Genomic DNA, 14,420 nt, shown 5'->3' with positions numbered 1-14,420 from the left:
CTGGCTAAAAATTAGCTAGTAAGTTACTACATCAGCTAAGTTTTTGATATTGTCTGGTTTTGTTTAACCATTCAGAGCAATTTCTTCTAACACAGGAGACGCCAAAATCTCTTCAGAGCATTTGCTAAAATGTCTTTTTTTTTTTTTCCCCTTCTCAAGCAAAAATTTTCCAGGCATTTTAATGTCTTTAAAATTGGCTTGAGATTCTCACAGAAGACCACAAACAAAAAATTCTGAAGCAGTGACATCTACTTAAGAGAAAATGAAAGAGAAAAGCATGCTATAGAGCTCTCACTTGCCAGTTACGAATAACGGACCATTTCTATCCTGATGTCCACACGGTCCTCAAGGCCCTGAAATCAGTGCCACACGTGCAGAGATACATCTCATGACAGCAGGTCTTTAGCACTGCTCAGAACTTCAAAAGCGAACTTTCCTTGCCTATCTGTATAAATACACAACCCCCTTTTTATTTAAGCTTAAAAACTCTGCGTTAGAAACACTTGAGTAGTTTAGATGAGTAAACCACTGCAGTTCTAGCGCCTATTGCAGGAAATTCAGATCACAGTGATGATGAATGTGCTGAACATCTACAATAGAGACATGCGGTAGTGTATTCTTATGACTTTTTCAAATCAAACAGCGGACTCCAAAAGTTAGACAAAAACCATGTAATAAGCAAAATATTATTTTCCCCTTGCTTGAATACCTAAGAGTTTTTTTAAAAGTGTTTGCAAAATGTCGTTCCCTCTATGAACTTAGAAGTCTACCCAATTAATCCCCTTTCTTAGAAATGTTTGTTCTGAGTGTTAGCTTGTGGCTTCCCTGCTGCACCGCACTGGCGTTTTGAAGGAACCATGAGTAACAGAAGGCGGTTCTAACAGCCTCAGACCGTCTGCTTGCAACGTCAATAAGCTTAACGTAGTTCTATCTCCAAGAAATCAAATTCCTTTGGAAAGGAAATAATGTGAGACATTTGAAATAGCAGAAGAATAATCTAGGGAACCAGGTTTTTTTTTTCATTACTTTCATAAAAGTACTCAAAATGAAAGGGAGGTTCTAGATGTGTTGAAGGTGATAGGAATTTTTGTCATTGGCCTTACTGAAGTTATGATTTCACATTAAATTTAGAAAATAATTATTGTATACAGTTATACAAAACTACACAACTTTGTTTCAACTTAGCTATAATCAAGTTCAGTAGTAATTTTGCCATGAACACATCTGAGGAAAAAATCAAGGCACTGTTTCTTTGAGGTTCTCACTCAACGTATTAACTACAGTATGTGGGTACTATTATTATCTATTTATTATTATGAGACATATTCCTAAAAGTGCTCAAAACTACTGCACTAACTATCTGTAGAGTATCAGCTCCTTTATAGCTGAATGTATGTAATATCATTAAATTTTACATTACTGTTCCAAGCATTAACGTTGCAACCTGAAGTAGTCCCATCCAAATTATGTGTCCTCATTTCCATCAGATTATTTTAGTACTACCAGCAGAGGTTTTCGATGACACTAGGTATCGTTTGTAAGACGCTGAAGGGTTAATCCCCCTGCTTCAAAAACACTAGACTTGTGCTACTAAACAAGAACAAAAATAGACCACAAGAAAAGAATGGAGACCATTCAAGACATGATCTTAACGGCCCAATACAGCAAAAGAGAGCTAATGCCAACTATTGTAACTGCAGTTGGCATTTGGGACACGATAGTTGCCTAATGCTGGAAGAAGAAATGTAATTGTTCGGTCATACCTCAGGACGAAGTGGAAAAACTTTGCACAGAGTTTTTCATGCAGTGAGAACTGTAGGACTGACAGCTACTGCATGTCCCTTACTCCTCAGTGCAGTTGTGTGATCTGTAGAAGACTCAGAGAGGCAGGTATGGTACAACTAATGCTCAGGAGAAAAATAAATCATCCGAATGGAATTTAGGGACTACATAAAATGAGGTCTTTTAAGTGAATTGCTGAATGATCTTATGCTAATTCAGAAGGAATGTGCTTGGAAAAATTAAGAAAACGAGTGTCATGGGTTCCTCGACTTCACCCAAATTTGGAAATCTAAGAAGTCTTAGACGATGGAGACTATGTTCCACCTTCAATTATCTGCAGAATCTGCAGACAAACCTATCCTAAAGTGCCATGAGGCTATTTCACTGAAAGCTCAGAGAAATGTTGATTTTGAGAACATCAAATTTTCCAAATGAACTGAAGCTGGAGATGGAGGAAAACAAAGTGATCAAATTCCTTTCAGAGCAAAGTTTCAGCCTAGAATTTGAGGGAGACCGTCTCTCATTATGGCTACATGTACATCCAAGTCTGTTAGTTGTTTGCTCATTTATATGAGCTTTACATACCCAAAGGTTCTCACAATTCAAGGTTTGGTTCATCTTTGCATTCGCTTTAGAAGTGGTGCCACATCACATCATTCCATTAACTGACACTGAGTATCCATAAATCTCAATATTAAAGAGCAAGAGAAAGAAGATGAAGAAGCAGGAGGGAAGAGAAGAAAGTCCTGATGTTTTCCTACCACAGGGCAGGCCCTGAAGAAACTAAGAAGAGACGAGAAAAAAGGAAAAGGAGGAGGTAGAGGATTGGCTCACTTACCTCTGAAATCTCAACAGCATTGCAAACCAATATTCAAAGGTCTGCAGAAAATAGAGGAAAGATAAAGGAGGGAACAAGGTAGAACTCAAGAGGGGAGAATATGACAGAAAACAAAGAAAAGGGGCAGAACAGTGCTGGTTATGTTTGTCCTGAGACTAGCTAGCAGGTTAGATAACTGAAAAAGAAACAGAAATGCACCATACCTTTTCTTTGTCACTGGCTTCTCGAGCCACAGTAGAGCCCTGAAACAGAAAAAATGGATCTAAAAATGTGCATATGTCAGAAACTAATTTGAAAATGTTACGATAACAGGTCAAAAAGCGGATGAACTGCATCCTTCTGAACTTGAGAGCTGTTTTAAAGAAAGGTGATACAGTAGGTAGAATGCCCAGGGCCGCTGAACTGCCGCCATCACTTGAAGAAGATCATGAGAGAAGAAAGATGGATTAAATCCTCAAATGCTCTACATCTATTGTCCTCCTGACTGCTGGAGCTTCTTCCTCACGTCTCTTCCTCATTTTGAGACTACCATCCTGGAAGTTCAGTTTGCTTGGCAGACTTCTCATCTTTTTGTGCCAATTTAACGGTATGGTTATGGAATAGCCTATTTTATGTAACTATTCGAACGTATGTAATAGACATTTAAAAAGGATGTCATACAATATAAACACATAAAAATGTTAAAAGATCACAAAGTACAAACAAGAACAGAGCACCTCACAGCAACATGAAATCAAAAGAAGAGATGAAACCAACTGTGGATTTGCAAGATTTACAGTGCTTGCCCAAGACATTTTGGATATTTATTTATTAGTTTAAAACTAGTAGGCAATATGGTCCTTTCTGAATAAGCTGGAGGTGACAAAAAATGGCTGTATATATTTCCTCGCAAATTTCTTGGAGCAGGACCACATCTTTAGTACCCAGCATTTATTTATCACATAATAACACTGCAAGAAATAATAACTATAAACATGATAATTGGACATTGAAAGACGGGTAAATTAGCTCTATCGTTTTTTGGAAGGCGTGCATTGTGTAAAGAAGCGCTGGAGTGGAGTCATACTAGTTGAAAGAACGTGAGGATTCCCAACCACATCTTTTTACACCATGTTTTATTCTGTTTGCAGAGAGAAACTTAGAAAACTTAGAAAGGATGGAGAGGAAAGATAAATGGGACAGTACGCCGTAGTTATTATGTGCAGCCCAGCAACCAGGGATTTCATTGCGTTATATCATTAACTGATAATAAAGCCTGGTAAAAGTCTGACAGTTTAGTTTACTGATGGTACACCTTTTATGTTGTATTCTGTGCTCCAACAAACTATTGGGCCTGAAAAAAGACCAGCTGAAAACCAACCCGGAGGAAAAAAAAGTGGATTTACAATACTAAAAATTAGGGAGATTGCCAAATTTGACATTGAAATCATTTTAATAAAATGCCTCTGTGTCCAGGAAAATACCTTTGAAATCCTGTGCTGATCTGTGGTCTCTTTTTCTTAGTATCTACACAGGTAAAGACTTGTGCTACAAGTGAGCTCTAAGCTGGTGTCAAAAATATTCACATTGGAAAAAGGACTCTGAACCTACAACTGCAGATGTTGTAGCAATGAAAATCAAGAAAAAATGATTTATTATATATGCAGTGTCACTGTAGATCTGCTCAGTGAAGGAGTTTGTTTTGAGGAATAATATGATATTGATGTTAAATTTAAATTGCAAGAGAAGTTTATCTTTAAAGCAGTTCTGTCCAGCTCGACAAACTGAATAGATACAAAAGCATTCGCAGAGGTAAATAATAGCAAGAGCTGTTGACATCATTGCTAAGAATCTACTCTACGTCATTTATGTTTCTTTCTGTTGTGTTTTTGTCGCTTTTTTAAAGCATCTGGACATTATGATGCTCTAAACCACACAGTTTCTCAAAAAAAAAATATCTTTCTCGGATAAGCTCTGCTGCCAAGAATACTAAATACCAAAAAGTCAATTGTGACAATCTGGAAATCGGTTCTTATAAATCACGTTCAGTCAATGATCTAACCAATTGCTAGGTAGATACTTGACAGTAGGAACGGATGGTGCAGTACATAGCAATACAAATCTCTCAATACAGAACGCTAAATATACATATTAAAACAAGTTTGCAGGTGCACTTAGTGGTTCAACACATAAAAATTAAATGTATTAGAAAGAAGTAGGTTTCTAAGGGGAGACTTTACGGAGGAAATTAAAATACAATCCCTTAGGCAGAAAGACTAAGACTATATTTTGGGCATTCATTGTAGGCACTGTGTATTAACTATTGGCAAAACTACAACGAGCAGATAAACCTTCTGAAACACACTTTATGATAAAAGCAACAGAAAAGTAGTTTTTTAAGAACCTTCTATTTTTTACTTGAATTATTTCAAAAATATAGAATGAAATACGAAGCTTTTGTAGTAGTGATGCACTTTGTTAGTAGCATTTTATTGGTTTAAATGATGATGTGTTTTAATTATTTTATAAGAGCCCTCTACAGAATCAGCTGTGGCTTTCCATAATGTTGATAAAAACCTATAGGAAGCAGAATTGTTACTATATCTGCGGGACAAGTTCTACCTGTTAAAGGTTTAGTTACATTTAACAAACGAATCCAGTTAAACTGCTCCGTTTAAAAATGTACAATACAAACACATTTGTACAATTTCTATAAAACCATCCTTCAGTTTTGCTAAACCTAGATGCAGAAGTAAACCAGTTAATGCTGGCTCTTACATAACACAATTTTTAAATTAATTGAAAGTCTGAGCAATATTCAAGCACCAGCATAATCTAACATTGACAGCAAAGATTTTCAGCTACTTCGTCAGTTATTTCATCAGCAGTTATTTCTCACCTTTAAATCATATTTTCTATAAACAGATAAACGATGGCTGAACACATTTCTTGTAACAATCATATATACTTCAACTCCATCGACAGTAAGCCGGTACATGCCCAAAAACTGGGGAAGAAGTGTATTCCCATGACACTCCACAATAAACTGCAGGAGCAAAAGAAAAGAGAGAAATGAGGATGGCTATATATCATATAAATATATATATTTATACATTTTTAAAGATAAAACACACAGAAACAACACATCTATTTGCTGAATATGTACTGATGTGGAGACAAACCTTCCAAAAACCAAGCTGAAACAAACCCCTTCGTCAGGAGGTTATCCTGCTATCAGGTCAGTGTTTAAAAAAGAAAATCTTGAACTGCATAACTTATAACTCCTGACTTCTCTAGACGATGTCATAGAAGGAGCAGGCTCTATTTGACAGACCTTTCCACTTTTACGGTCCAAAAGTCACACCTAATGCAGATAACATATTTGATACCGATGTCAAAAAACAGAAGTATTTTTTCAAACGTCGCACTGCTGTACTCTGTTGTCCTACATTGCATTTAATTTGTATGTTTCTTCATTCTCAATATTTTTTTTTGTTACGATGAACATTTATGCTGCTGTCACCAGCAAGGGGTATTATTTATTATCACCAACTTTCTGCAAGTTCCCACGTGATGGCTGCATTTCAGGGTCAATAGACTTGAGCACTCAAGTGCAAGATCCCTGTATTTTTTTATTTACGGACCATTATATTTCCTTAAGGTCACCATATTCCATTACAAATGGGCTATTAACCTTGAAAAGATTTGCCACCTGCACCCGAAAACTGACTTTTTTAAAAAAATCACTTGCCTTACAACTAATAGTTGGAAGTACTATTGGAAAGGCTACTGGAGGAAGCAGAAAGTACAGACTACACTGATGACGAGAACTACTGAAGAATAAATATTTATTCCCAGAATAAAAATGCCCATACTGTATGAATCCTAAACCCAACACAAAGGTATCCACTCATATTTTGTGGAACGAAGCAGAAGTGAAGCCACAATGATATAAACCAGAAAAAGGACTCACCAGCTTTCCTCTTTCTGTTATTGCCAAGTCTCAAACAGAAGAACTCGGAGAAAAATTAAAAATTCAAGCCTCAAATAGGACAACACGAAAACTAACCAAGAGTCAGCTTTTAAAGCAGATCAGCTTTTAAATAATCATTAAATACTGAAGCGGCTGCTTCTTTTGTGCCAGAGCGACCTGGTTATTAGAAACACATTATTCTAAAATACAGGAGACTTTAGAACAAATTCACTGAATCAGCCATTTGAGCGCTGTAACAAAGGTAGTTAGTATTTGGTAACAAATAATATAACAAAGCTCTTAGAACCCTGGAGATTTTGCAATTTTGGGCTCCTCCGTTAATCTTAAGGAATTCCTCACACTAACTTAATACCGGAATCTGTACATATCACACACAGACTTTTTTTAAATGGCAAAATAAAACCAGAAATATTTAAAGAGTCCTGAAAGCAATCCTGTCCGGCAAGAAACAAAGGGAATGTATGACAAAGACTGAAACGGCGGACTGTGAACTGAAGGTAATTTTGACTAACAACTCTTGACGCATGAGCTCTGTTGAATCCTGCCGGCACGGTTCGGGCTGTAACACCCCTTTCTGTCTGCCCTGCAGCTCTATGGGAGGTCGCAAGCCCCGAAGCAGAGAACACACCATCACGCCGCAGTCATGCCACTTCGCAGAGTAGCATTTTTAAACTCAAACTGCCTATGAATGGGCAAAACCGTCTTAAGCCGCTGCAGAGGCTCAGTGAACGCAAATCAGAACCATAGGAAGGAAAGATGTTTGTATGCTCCAAAATACAAAGCAGCTTGACAGTAGAAGGCCACAAAAGCAGTGTCAGTCCTGAGCAGTGCACAAAGATTGATCATTTTGCATCTGAGAAGCACTTCTTGTTTTAACAGATGCAGCAGTTGTAAGATGGAGCTCTCGAATGGAAGGATTTTCAATCATGGGGCTGTTATCAACCTCACAGAGCAACTACAACATGTTACAGGATACACAGCTCTTTCTGACCATCAGTAACTTCTCTTAAAGATCTGATCATAAAGTGAATTTAGAATTATTAATGCTGAGGTTAGAGAAAACTTGTTTAAAATACTAATCCATATTATTCAAACTACATTGATTGTTTTGTTATAAACATAAAGTACTTGGCATATGTCCTAAAGGTAAATACTTTTCTAATGCTTTAGAAGTGGGATGGGTTGTTCTCACAAAAACATTTACTGAGTGATTCCTTCTCTAAGTGAGACTATTAATTTCTGCAATGATGATAAAAATGAATCTAGTTTCCAAGAAGAGTTTAGTGCCACAGAATTTCAGGCCACTCAACTGTTACATGGATCCATCCATTCCTATCTTACAGCTCTTAACTACAGAATTTGAATTCCTGTGCAGTAAAAGAACTATTATACTATTACCCCAGTTTTCCATACGGGGACCTGAGATGCAGAAGCTTTCTCTGAAATCATAGAGTTTGTGCCACGTGAAGGACGAGCAGCTAGGCATCTCCAGTCCCTGCCCCTCCTCTCAGCTGCTAGGGCATAGTCTTGACATTTAAACCATCTCTTCAACCTTAGCTATTCCTAACTCTCCAATTTTAACCTTTCTGGTCCTGAGTGTCCTCATCTGTAAAACAGCAATGTCATTAACACAGAACATGTGCAACACACCCACTGTAATAACATAAAATAAATCCTTTGGTTAGCAGCACACAACCCCCTCCCAAACTGTTCTGTATTACGTGACAAGGCAAAAAAGGCAATTAATGAGAATCGTTTAAGTTCTATTTGCAAGTTCGGGTTAGCCATTTGCTAAGGCTGTAGATTCATTTTACTATTTTGCAAACAAGCCTTCTCAAAGGGTAGTGTCACTAGCATGCAACCCAGGACATGAAAAGCTCTGCAAGTATTGCTCTTCACTGTTAAAGAGGGACTTGGCCGTGTTCTTGCAGACTTCTAAGAGACCTTCTCAAAGCTGACCATGTACCATGGAAGTTGTTTCCTACTCGCTGCTGACCGCGGCCACTCATGCCATTGCAATTTAAAGAAAAGCCCCTAAAATGATTTCGGTGTTTCCCATATCTTATCCTGATGGGGAGACAAAGGAAAAGAGGGAGGAATGCCACTTGCTTTCAGCATCTACAAGGTTGGTCTAGAACTTCCTACCTTTGAAACTATCAATCCCCCATATCTGCATCACAGAGGAGGCAAAACGTGTCATCTGTTTGGGTGGGAGTCCAGCAGGACTTGCACTGGTGACTGTGGTTGGCAGATTTTCAATTTGTCCATCTTGATATAAATGAAGTAGCAATTTAGTCACCTCAAGGTGCTTTTTAGGAATGATTTCCTGAAGTTTCCCACTCACAGCTGGGATAAAAGTGAGCCTAGAAAATAAGCCGATACATGCTTAACAGGACTGCTAAATTTCAGTGACAGAAAAGACCTTCACTCCTTTACGTTAACTCTTTCTAAAAAGAACATTAAAACAATTCTATCAAGCAGCCTTGCTAAACGATACTGTAATACTTTGCTAATACATTTACAAGTCCTTATATGCAGTAACAAAATCCATCTTTTTAAAAAAGAGTGTTATAATAAACACCTCATCATTCTTTGTTGATTCAGACAATTTTCGTTTTTCTGCACAGCATGAGGACAATATTACCATTAACATAATAAAGAATCATCAACATGTTGACACGTTTTATCGGCTGTGCAGCATAGTTTTCAAATATGTAATTTTCTGAGCTCTCTTGAAGCCCATGCTTACAGCTGAAAATTAATAAGAAATTCTTTATGACCCTACATTCTCATTAATTTTTTGTATAAATACAGCTTCAAGTTTCCTCAATAAGAACAGAACTTTTCCTATCTCATTTTACATGAAAAATAAGATTCTTAGCTTCTTGCTTCCCCATGGTAATGCTAGTAAGATATCAGGATGACTAAAAGATAACATAGCGCAGAGAATTTATTGGCAAAGAAGTTATGCCATTTCTGGCTCTTTTTGGAAAAACACAGGATAAAATTCCTGTTTCTGCTATTTCTCCTCCTCCCCTTGGGGATAATCCATGGAATGACTGGACATCAATGAAGACTAAATCCTGAATTATATCTATCTCGGTTCTGTGTCAAAACTCAACATTGCTATTTCTCACTGGTAGCCCTATTTTGTAAAAATTAATTCAGAAATACACAACATGCTCATTCTCTGTTATCCCATTATATATTATCTTCACAATTTTCTATGTCGTCATTAAGGCAATCATGCTTGAATTATCAAACCCTTACATGACAAATCTATACATTCATTAGGATACTTTCATTAAAGAAACTGAATGGCAAGCGATATAATTATTCGAAAATATTTTGGACATTGTGAAGGACACGAAGTTGATACTCCTTTTTTGGGCTCAACTTTCTCTTTCAAACTGTATTGTCTGCAATCAGAAATATCCTTCACCAATGTGCTGTGTGCGTTGACGTGTGGAATCACTCCCCAAAAAGGAGGCTGAGAAGTTGTCCAGAGTTATGTCACGTTTCAGAATATCCCAATTATTGCCATTTTCTTCAACCCTAGTAATTTCACGGAAAATTATCCATTGGTTACTTATGTGATACATTGAAAGGATTAATTAGCTGAACTACAGCACACAACAGAAAGTTAAAGATTTTCAAGGTATATACAGCTGCCTTCTTCTAGGAAGTCACGAAAGAAAGCAATTTCATTGTAAGAAGTGTTTAATAAATACACAGGTTTTCAGACACAAGCCCTGTGAGTCACAGCCTTACATTTCATGTTGTTTCAGACTTGGGCCAGCGCTAATTTTACTTCCAAGTGCAACGTTACCTAAATGTCACCACCACATGTGATAATCTGGGCTGCAGATCTGCTACCAGGAACATTATACTTGGTACTGCTACAATCAAATGAGTCACTGATTTCTTCTGAAAGTGCCGTGCACAGCACCAATACCTTATATATATAAAATACAATAACTATAGAGAAAACACCTGCTGGTGAAACCCAGGCCTCAACAGATCCAGTGCAGCCAAGTCCATTCTGCCATTTCGTGTAGTTAGATATTTACCTATGAAATTTCACATCTTTCAGGGAAGATTTTCGATGTGTTTCCAGCCCATGGTGGTACGGCCCTTTGGCATATTGCCCTTTTGCAATTCCATCTAACGCTCAGGCTAGTGAGTTTCCCGTTTTCAGGGTCACCTCTCCTATAGGAAACAGTGGGCCCATGGATGCAGGTGGAACGTGGACTGTTTGGATGAGAACAGTTACGTTCTCATCTCTACGTTTTCTGCTTCTCCTGGTTTTTCGTATCACAGCTACTTTATGGGTCAGTTATCTTAGCACAGGGCAGAGGCCATGTTCTGCGCAGCCTCTTGATTCGCACAAGGAACTGGCTGAAGGGCTTTTCTCAGCTGCATTTCTTCATAAACCTCCCGTATACCTTCACCTCTTACTACATTAAGACATACAGAGAGTCAGTGCCACCATTACCTCCTTCTTAATCCACATTTATGTTTAAATAACAGTACATTATACTGCCTTGATATGCCTTTTTACCTACCCTTTCCCTTCTTTTTGTGATACATACGGATGCAACTCATGAAGAAACAGAGGGAGCTGGGGGGAAGCAAGCCATCGATAACCCGTGCAAGTAATGACATTGGATGGAGGATGACACAAACTTGACTGTAGCTCTGCTTTAGCAACCTGCTGGTTTGATGTCAGCCCGTCTCCGTGCACATTCCTAGACACTTAGTCCCCACTTTCTTTTCTGGGGTATTCCCCAGCCTATGTCACCACCACGTCTGTGACAAAATTCCTTTTAGCCTACAGTACCATTTTTCCATCTATTTACGATTTTAACATTTTCTCCTACCTCCTGCTCAATAACCTGGTGCTATTCCTTGATTCCTGTGCAGTCCTTAACCCTGCTCTCGGTGCAATTCACCCTTTTTTCTCTGTATTGTCTGTTTTTTTTTTCCTCCTTTCATTTGTCTTCCTGTTTCTTTCATATTTTTTTCCTCTCCAGAAGTTCTTTTTTTTTTTTTTCTGCTTTTGTTTTCTCCTTTATGCTGTTGTCTGCCCTTTTTAGCTCATTCTATTCTTTCCTTTCTTCCCATTCACATCACCATCACTCCCTGCCTCCGGTAAACGGGCAGTCTCTCTCCTTTACCACTATTCACTATTTCTGCCGGTTGCCAGGGAGACAAACAGGCAGTGCAATAGGTGTCAGTTCTGCATACAATTACCTGTGTAGGGAAGAGAATGTGCAGTCAACAGGGACAGACACCTATAGAAAACCCAAAGGGTACGTACACTCATAAGCAGTTTGACGCTGGAAGGCTTGTACACTAACAATTCCCTCTTTTTCACCTGCTTCGAGATGGCTTCCCAGTTCCTTTTCTTTACTGAAGCTACCTGGGTGTCAGCACTGAGGAATAAAAAAAAAACCCCTTTGAAGTCCATTTTAATGAAAAAGAAAAAAAAGAAAAGGTGTGCAAACGGTGTTGTTTTTTTCTGAGACGCTCCAGTTGCTTTCATTTTATTTTTAAAAATTTCCAGCCTGCCCATCATCTATTCTCAAAGACCACAGGACTCCAGTTTTACATCGTTTTACACCGGTTTAATCTTTAAAGCAAGTTTAGGTCACTAGGAAGGACAAGGTGCCTTCATTCAGGCATTTCGGAAACTGGAACAGAATTTTACTCAACTGCCACTGATTTCTGCCCTTGAAAATCATATTTGTAGTTTATAAAATACCTACATATATACTAGTACCTACTTTAATATATTCTGTATTTTATGTAAATTACTCAATACATTTTTTGAGCAGGAAAATACATCCAAAATAAACATATAAACATAGCTTGTGCTGAAATGAGAAGTTTTCCTTTAGGAGGAAGCAGGGTATTACCTGTTCCTTAAATGTAGGGTGAAATCCTGGCAACGCACTTATCACAGATGACTTTGCTGAGCTCTCCTTTAACAATGCCAAAGGGAGTGGTAGGTTTAACTCCAGCTTACTGGTCCATGCTCTTGGGGTCAGGAGCACAGGTTTAAAACAAAACAGCACTAGATTTGGAGGTATTTCAAATGAATATTTTATTTATAATACTATTTAAGTATTTGACATGAACGTGCTTGATTAACGTACGCTATTTTGAATGGTCAAACTAGGACTAAGAGAAAGTAAGCCCGTGCAGCTTTTTTCTAGTATTTTAGAAAAGTCTAAAGTTTAGAACCAGAAAAGTTTAAGAGTCTAAAGACTTTTCTAATATTTCAAAGTCTGACCTGTTTGAGCATAATGATGGTTATGCTCCATTTGACAAGTAAATGATATTCAGGTGAAGTGAGCCCTCAGCTAAAGTAGTGCTATGTAAGAGTAGCAAGAAGAGTTCTACTAACTGGCAGTATAACGACAATATAAGCAGCCCAAACCAATTGCAAGTTATCATTAAAATGTGACTAAAAAAGCAGCATTTTATACTATGTGAGAGAAAATATTACAACACTTAAAAACAGGTTAGCATGGAAATTCACAGCGTTAAGAACCTAATATGTCATATATATTTGTATTTACCGTAACACTTAGAAACCTAGCTGGTGCATGCTCTAGGCCGTTTTGTCTTTAAATGTAAATAGAAAGCTGGTCCACGCATGATGGACTCTATAATCTAGTCATAAATAACAAGATGCTTTGCAAGTTTAAACACGGAGAAAGACATTATTCCCCCCTATTTGTGTAGAAGTGGTGGGCTTAGTGTTTTGTTTTGTTTTTTTTAAACTTTGCAAGAGAAAATAATGATCTCTAGCGCTCCTACTCAGTACTAAAAGCGTCAGACTCATCTGATGAGTTGACAGAAAGCGTCAGTGTTTAGACTGATAGACTGAAGCCTTCACCACCTGTCTGAGGTTGTAGGCCTGACTGCCACTAAAGAAAAAAAGGCATCACGTAAGACAGGGTAAACGAACGAACGCAACTCATAATTTTGAATAGCAACTATAATTTACAATTGTCAGGACTATTATTTACAATTCAACAACTTTAATTTGGAATTGCTATCTATACTTATATGCTGTTTCTATAGTAACTTCTCGACACCCCTTCAAGCGTGGTTCACTTTTAGTTATTTATAAATTTCTAGTATGTAGCCTTAGGCTTGGAATTTGATCTTTTTGGGTTTACGCTCGGTGTTTTTTTGAATTTTCACGTAGTGGTAATAATACTGTAAACTGGGATGCTTTTGAAAAAAGGCCATGTGATATTGCAACAGAACTCCACTCAGAAAGGAGAAAGCTAAAAACTCAGCCAAACTGACTTATTTTATTTTTACTCCTAACAAGTCAGTAGCTATCCTGTTTCCTGAAAATAACCTGATTTCTGTAAGGTGTACAGTCAGATCCATTATAACTTTGGTTAATTAAAACCCAGGCAACTAGATTTGGTATGTTTAGACTTACAAGTGTTTACAACTATGCACAATTCCTGCTCCTTTTGTACATACGTAAGTATAAAGTGCGTAACTATAACCTCAGTTCCTCACAGCTCCAAAGAACAGACAGGCTATTGCACCTTCAGACAGATGGAGAGAGGAAGGACAGAAAAAACTGGATGGGTTTGTGGACCATACATCTCTATAACCTCCAGTTACTGATAAAATAACCTTTATTTCTACGTTCCAGTGGCAGTGTACATGTCTCTTTCTAACCTTTTGGTGACTTTACAAAAAATCATTGGTACTTGGAGTTGGATTTTGGAGGTGTTCATGAGAAAACAGCCCTGCTGCATTTCTCTGCTGACCACACCAACTCCCAGATGCCTC

General features: G+C 37.8%; 1 protein-coding gene across 2 annotated transcripts in view; it reads right to left on the bottom strand.

Moving 5' to 3' along the window:
- The window catches only part of PIP4K2A (phosphatidylinositol-5-phosphate 4-kinase type 2 alpha), a 115,337-nt gene that overhangs the window by 13,883 nt on the left and 87,034 nt on the right, over window positions 1-14,420 (bottom strand). The window contains exons 5-6 of one of the 2 annotated variants that reach the window (XM_063324670.1): window positions 5,499-5,645; window positions 2,824-2,862 (exon numbers count right to left, since the gene is read on the bottom strand). In XM_063324670.1, coding sequence (XP_063180740.1) covers window positions 2,824-2,862; window positions 5,499-5,645 — 186 coding nt within the window. The remainder of the gene's footprint in view (window positions 1-2,823; window positions 2,863-5,498; window positions 5,646-14,420) is intronic. The other variant, XM_063324671.1, reaches the window with a different exon arrangement.

Source organism: Chroicocephalus ridibundus, chromosome 2, assembly GCF_963924245.1.
Source record: "Chroicocephalus ridibundus chromosome 2, bChrRid1.1, whole genome shotgun sequence".
NCBI classification, from domain to species: domain Eukaryota; kingdom Metazoa; phylum Chordata; class Aves; order Charadriiformes; family Laridae; genus Chroicocephalus; species Chroicocephalus ridibundus.
This window is presented reverse-complemented; position numbering and strand designations above follow the sequence as displayed.